The 7,252-nt window shown below is 28.4% G+C and overlaps 1 protein-coding gene across 3 annotated transcripts; it reads right to left on the bottom strand.

Annotated features, from left to right (window-relative positions):
* Positions 1-2,196: 2,196 nt before the first annotated feature.
* On the bottom strand, positions 2,197-7,211 carry LOC121118500 (uncharacterized). 3 transcript variants are annotated; one of them, XM_071888669.1, is made up of 3 exons: positions 5,181-7,211; positions 2,870-3,739; positions 2,197-2,544 (listed from the first exon to the last, which is right to left on the bottom strand). In XM_071888669.1, exons 1-2 carry the CDS (start codon positions 5,500-5,502, stop codon positions 3,072-3,074), a joined length of 990 nt encoding a protein of 329 aa, XP_071744770.1. In that variant the 5' UTR covers positions 5,503-7,211; the 3' UTR covers positions 2,197-2,544; positions 2,870-3,071. The 3 variants fall into 3 exon arrangements, with proteins under 3 accessions (XP_071744770.1, XP_040569014.1, XP_040569013.1); XM_040713080.2 differs by having other exon boundaries at positions 2,847-3,739; positions 5,181-5,589; XM_040713079.2 differs by having other exon boundaries at positions 2,897-3,739; positions 5,181-5,589.
* Positions 7,212-7,252: the final 41 nt, after the last annotated feature.

Below are 7,252 nucleotides of genomic sequence, written 5' to 3'. Positions count from 1 at the left end.
TATTGTGTTGTTAACTTTACTGTATCTCGCAACTTTTTCTCTAAAAAGAAACTAAAAGGTCCAATATCAGTTATTTAATTGGACCGACCGTGGCATTATTATTCATTTTTTCAAAAAAAAACTCAAAAAAACCAAGCCCCCTCCAAAAACAATAATAATAATCCTGCAGACACCCCTGTTATATCATATCATATATGTAATATGTATGTATACTATCAATCAACTTCCTTTGTACATACTTATTTATTATAGAAATATAAACATGAACGCTTAGATACAAAATATGTACTATATACTAAATTTTTTAAGAAAAAAATGATTTGGATACATCCTTGCATTTAGGTTTTATGTTTCTTCCATGCACCAAATACAAAATTCAAAAATAAACAATACGTTACAGGGGCGTCCACAGGATTCTATTTTGGAGAATATTTAATTTTTGGGAAAAATAAATTCAAAAATTCAGAGCAGTTCACAAAAAATTAAAAAATTTCGAAAATAATTTAAAATAATAATTTTTATGGAAAAAAAATTTAAAAATCCATAGCTATCCTAAAAACAAAATCCACATTTATTAAAGAAATAATTAATTGTATTATTAATGTGCCCTGTCATAAAAAAAATAGTTTAAGAAACACTAATCTAGACTCTTATATTCAGAGGTTAAAATAATATCAAATTTGAATTATTTTTGTAACTGTTATTTGAACATAGTTTTCATTTGCCAAAGCAGTCGTCATTATTATTTTATTCTTGAGTAAAGTAATTACTAGTGCTAGATGGACAAAGATTAACTCTAAGGATTTGTTGTAGAGTTATAAGTATAAGTCCTTGTTGGACTCAGAGTAGAATTGAGGATCGACATCGCAGTAATTCCTGTCTATATCTACTTCATGACAGCTAAGCTGTTATCCTCCCAAACACTATTCATGTTGTCATGGTGACCACGTTAATTCTCAGTTTCTTTTTTTTGGATGACAATAAAATCTTTTCTTTTTTTTTTTGGAAAAATAAATGGGTTAGGTTGAAAAATAGTTCCTAATTCTACAAAACTTATTGAAGAAAAGTTTCAACAGTTTTTAAGAATGTATTTAGAGGTAGCTCAACTGCCCTAAATTTTTGAAAATCTACATTTTCAACAAAAAAACTGTGTATTAGCATAAATACTGTCCATATACTACAAATTAATGCTTTTTTGTAAGAGCAATAATAAATAAGCTTACTAAATTTACGATGAAATATATTTTATAATTATTTCAACAAATATAATATTTAGGTATTCAAAATGATGGCAATTTAAGTTGATTGAAATTTAGGTTATGACCCGTTTTTTTTACTTCTTTAGCATATCGCAACCCAACTATTGGACTTTTTATTACTGGTTTTATGTGATAAAATTGAATTAAAATGGTAAAAAAAAGGTCATTAAAAGGTAACTAAGGCCATAGTTATTACAAATTTAAATTGTTTTGCTGAATTGCAAAGTTCATGTTGATCAATTCAACTTTTGGGTTGCAGTATGCAATATTTTTGAAAACTGTTCAAACTTTTATTAAATGTTTTTTGTATAATTAGGAACCATTTTTTAGCATAAGCCTTTCACTTTTCCAAAAAAAATGATTTTATTGTCACCCTAATACTGGTGTTTTATATCATTGTAATCTTTTGTTATATTCTACTAAAATAAGATAGTTTGCAGTTAAGTAGGTGTTGTAAATATGGTACCCATGGTTACTGGACCTTATCACTTGGTAAACCAAGAGTCAAGAGGCTTTTCAATTTTAGAATAAGCTCGAGATACAATTTATTTTTCGTGGAGGAATGGTGAGGGATATTTTATGAGTGGTTTACAAAAGAAATTTGAACTATGATTCCTTCCCCCCCTGCGATTTCAACGACTATGATGAAGCAGTTTTCATTTACTGGCTATTATAAATTACATGTTCAATTTTAAAATCCAATCCACGCCCTTTCTCTCTCTAATAAGAAAGCATACAATTCAAAATAAAAGTTTGCAATATAAGTATAATATAACTTAAGAAAAGTTAATTACAGTTGACTTTCGTCATAACTTAATCAGTTGTAATGGAATTTTTTGGCTCCCTGGTTTATCGGCTCGATGCACAGACAAGACCTCTAGTTACGCTTCTGGAAACATGGATACTAATCAGTATCCGATAAATAATATTGTTGTAATTTTTGAGCCATAGACATAGGTTAATTTTATTCAATAAGTAAGCAAGAACTTTACAAAAAAAAAAGTTATTGTTTTTATTAATGAAACAGAAACGCCAATTATTATAATATTTTTGTCTTTTCATAGCATTTAAAATTTTAAAAAGCCTATTTACATGAAATTTGGGAGGAAATATATTCAAAATTCATCCTCCCAAATCAATTCATATTAATTGAGAGAAGGACAAATATAAGCAATAATTGTAGTTAATCGATTTAGATTTGAGCTAAATTAGTCTATGCTATCAAAACACAGATAGCACATGCAAAAAATATTGAGGGTTTATTTTAAAATATCCACTTCCAGAGCTAAGTACAAAAGTAACAGGCATTAGAATTTGTCAGCAATTTAATGTTAAATAGAGAAAAAAATCCTTTAATTGAACATTTTTAAAAATTTGAATTAGATGATAAAATGTAAAACACAACAGGTTTATTTAAAAATAATTCGAAGCTCAAACTGTGTCTACTTTTAAAACTGTTTGACGTATCTTTTTCGTATCTAATCCTAATTAACTGTGTCTACTTTTGAACTTTGAATTAAGACTTAAAAAATATCTATAATATTAAAAGAAACTCAAAGACTAGATTCATGTTGACTAAAATTGCACTAGTAGAGAGACAATTCCGATGCCTGTAATATAATAAGAAAGTTTCATACGGAAGGGAATTAACATAACAAAGAAACATATATATGAAATAAACTATTTTCCTGCACCATCAAACTATTGGTTAACAATCATCTTTCTATCAGTTTTATCTTTGGCAATATTAATCTTGTAGAGATGATTCTGAAGCTAGTGTAAAAAGGTCTTGAGACAGACATGTAGCATTATTTAATAACGAACACCATTTACAAGAGCTGACTTCATAGACTTGAAATATGCAATTGCTGCAGCTTCTTTACGCTTATGCGCAGCTGCAATAGCGGCCTGTTGACTCCCAATATAGGCTCCTGATGAGTAAATTCCTTTGTAGTCTTCAGGAAGTCCAATACGATCGGAAAATTCTTTATAGTAAAGAGTAAGTTTTGCAGTCTTTTTTGATCCAGAGGAAACATCAAAATATTGATATGTCCCTCTCTCAAATTCATAAGACCTTTCCTCAAGAGGGACTTGAGGTATTCTGGCTATCCATGTCCTTGTTAATTTATTGAATCGCCATCCACGATCGAATAAATTATAACCAGCAATTAATTGCAATACCTCTCCTACTGCGGTATAGAAAAGAAAAAATAAAAGATCCGTGGGCCAATAATGAGATCCTGGCAAGGGTAATTGATCATAGAGAATTGAAGAATGTAGATATTCCTTGGGAACATAATAGTAGTCGTTCAAAACACCAAGAACATTGTTAGAAAAAGGGGTTTTGAAGCGATAAGGAGATTCCAGTCTTCGCGAGCGAGATAGTGAGTAATTTGAATACCCCAGATCAGCTGGAGTTATTATTGAGCTCCAAGGAGATAACAAGGATTTTCGGCTTTCTTCTATTAACATTTCCAATCCTAAAATAATAAGATTAAAAAAAGGATCCAAGATGAAAATTCATTCATTTATAATTGATTTTTGAAACTATTCTCAAAGAGATATTTGATAAGTATTTTTCTAAAATAAAAATTAATAATGAGTGATTTAAGTATATAAAAAAATGCATACGGAGATTAATAGTATTAAAAAAAGATGAAGAAGGGGGAGGGATCTCTTATCTCTTTTTAAGCCACATTAATTTTTACATTGTAAAATATATTTTTCTTAGAAAATATAAATTACAAAAGTAAGCAATAAGAGTTTCTTAAACTTTTTTCTACGTGGAACCTTTTATGGTTCAGAAACTTTCCGGAGAATTTCAGATCCTAATAAATTGATATGGTCATAATAAAATTGCAATGGAAATGTTTTTTCAAGGGATCCACTTTGATAATCAGTATTTGTACTTCATAATATGATGGAATCATGTTAACGAAGTAAGACTTTTCAACATTAAAGCTGTCATCTTTATTGACATTATTTTAATTATTTTTAAGAAAGCAAATTAAAAAATACATTTGCAATATATATTTAGGTAGTTAGATAATTCCATCTGTATCAATAAACTAAACTAAAATCTGTATAACCCAAAATACACAAATTAGGATTTCCAGTAGAAACTAATAGGCTTTATTATACCCACCTAAAATAAAATTAGAAAAATAACATTAAAAAAATAAGCTCTTGATTAAATATAGGTAAAAAGTAATGTTTCTTCATTCTTTCACAAAGGCGATAATGCTTATGTAGTTGAACTTTCAATTCTTACTAAATAATTTAAGAAATCCCTAAATCAGAAGTAAAATAATGTTTTAAGTAATAATTAAAGTGATTTAAGTAGTCTTATGTTATTTAAAATTTCTAATTTTTTTTCAATATCGGAGAGGTGAATAAAAATTCTAGGAATTGAGAAAATGGAGCAAGGATTTGTCGGATAAAAATACCTCGCAATTTTTAATTTGACAGATACGCTTTCATCGTAAATTTTAAAGAGTTATCAATCAAAATTCCTAATTTTAGCATATTTAAGATTGTGTAAAATTTGTTGGCTGGGATTCCAACCTTCAGTTTGGAAAGAGTAAACAATTAAAGGAATGCCTAAATTGAAATTAAAATAATGTAATAAATAGTAACTAAAAATAAGACCAATCGTTTCATAAATCGTAAAAGATGTCCCAGAGTGAAATAAAAAGAGGACAATCTATTAGTGACCGCTCTAACATAATTACACATTTTGAACACAATGGTGCATTTTTGCAGTTGTGGCAGCTTAAGGATCATCCCAGGGGATGTAACAGAAACTGTAGACATAAGTAATAAGTATATTAAAGTAAAGTCTATTGCATTTTGAAATACTATACAAAGCATTTTGATATATCTAATAATAATAAATAGACACTGTACAATTAAGCGAATTACCTCTGAGTCCATAATCATCTTTAGGTAAGTTTCCACACCTAGGACTAAACGGCTTGGAATTTGGATCTAATTTAGACTTATTATTATGAATAATAAGATTGTTGTTAATTTGATTACTGTCATTGTTATTATTAGAGTCGCAAAGCTGTTGAGAGAGGTAATTAATAGTATCGTTGTTGATGCTACTCGTGCCACTGAGTGAGGTCAAGGATTGGTTATCTCCTAAGCATATAGCAGAATCTTCTAAGGGAGATGAATAACTTTTATCACTACTCATCCAAGTGTCTCCTCCTCCTAAAGAGCCCATCATTGCCAATGACATATTTTATATTTATAATAATATGATCGACAGTCGACACGGAATTATTGTTGTTATTGACTGGAAGAACACAACATTGAGTACTCCACTGTTGAGATTAAAACTTGCTTAGAATTTCAAGTCTGTGGTTTTGACACAATTCAAATATAATTTTATATTTATACTCTAATGACGTCATTAGCATTACACTTCTGAATTTTAAGACTAATTCATTGCATATTTAGTCATATAATTAAGTTATAACTCATGAGTTAATAATTTATATTGTGGGGGACTGGTTTTTCTATTTATGTACTTAATTATGATACTCAGTGTACAAAATAAAATATTTTGACTACAATTCCTCCCAATGAATAAAAAGTTAGGTTTTAAAATTGAATATATATGTAATATATTTATTACCCGAAAGCCACAATCAATGATTCATTGATCTGGAGAGGTAAAAAAGGGCTTAGATTATATAATCCCTAAAGTAATAGAAGAAAATAATTTTAATGGGAAAAAAACTCTCGGATGAAATACATAATACTAATAAAAATTAATTGGTCATTTGTATTAGCACTTCATTTCATCATCAATGAAAAAAATTTAGCTCTTCTTTTAATTTCTAAGTTTGGTCTGACATAATATACAGAAATAGCTAATATTGAATTCATTTTCTTAATAATATTTATTCTATAAAATCGTGCATTCCATGAATTCATAAATAAGTACCAGAACACATTCCTCTGAGAAAAAGAGGACGATTGGTATTGAGCATTCACAGTGACCTCGGCTTCACAGGGGTCTCTTTATCAGATGCATATATAAATTAACTTGGTTTTCCTTGTTGAGGACGGTCTTTGACTCCTGCAGTCGTAGTGGGCCCCGCACTTGATTGAAAAATAATTGGAACCTTTCTTTTTTACAAAGAAAGGCAATTTAAATATAACGATTATTCAAAATTTATTAATGATTATCATTATCTCTACCAAGATTAGGCTTTGAAACTTGTGCAATATGACTTCGCAATAGCTAAGACGGGCCTCTATTGATTAATTGCCAAACCCTGCAATGGCATTCAAAATCAACTCCATAATATCCAAAAATCATTTAAATTGTGATGAGTTAAAATTTAAATGTTAGATACTTATCCTAATACTTCTTAAATATAACTATTACTTGAATTATTTTTCCTCCAAAGTCGGAATTATTTAATTATATATGAAATACTTATTGTAATGAATTAATTGACGGCAATCTATTTACCAGAATAATACATTTAACAAATACGGATTGTTCAAATATATATTTTTAATAAGTATATAATTAATTAACAATAAATGAAAAATCTTCAAACTTCTTGAAAATAAGAATATTAATTTTGATGCGTTATAACTTAAAATAAAAACACTGTATTCATTTTGACGAAAACTGTTAAAAATTATAAATAAAAAATTTCCTTCCAAAGTTTTTCAATAAATTCTATATACCTTGTTGACCTTGACACTTGCTTTTAACAGTAATATTATTTCAAAGGAATTGATTCTGAACAAGGAGGAAAAAACAGAATTAACTTCACATTCTTTTGATATTCTATATAAATTGATACAGGCGTCAGCGTTTACCCCACCTAGAAAGTAATGATGATTATATAGTTTTCACAAAAATAACTGTTATTTAGATTTGTTGTGACAAAGTCTTGTATTAATATATTTGAGTCTCACCTCAGTTGTTTCGTGTTGCATATTTATTTATATTTTACATATTATTG

Source organism: Lepeophtheirus salmonis, chromosome 5, assembly GCF_016086655.4.
Source record: "Lepeophtheirus salmonis chromosome 5, UVic_Lsal_1.4, whole genome shotgun sequence".
Classification (NCBI taxonomy): Eukaryota; Metazoa; Arthropoda; class Copepoda; order Siphonostomatoida; family Caligidae; genus Lepeophtheirus; species Lepeophtheirus salmonis.
Note: the sequence above shows the minus strand (reverse complement) of the source record. Positions and strands in the feature narration are given on the sequence as shown.

Bases quoted from the DNA above. Each gene is read 5' to 3' on its own strand.
- LOC121118500 (XM_071888669.1), bottom strand. From the start codon at position 5,502: ATGTCATTGGCAATGATGGGCTCTTTAGGAGGAGGAGACACTTGGATG. The intron at 3,740-5,180 runs GTAATTCGCTTA...TTATTATTTTAG, and splicing joins AGATGATTATGGACTCAGAG to GATTGGAAATGTTAATAGAA.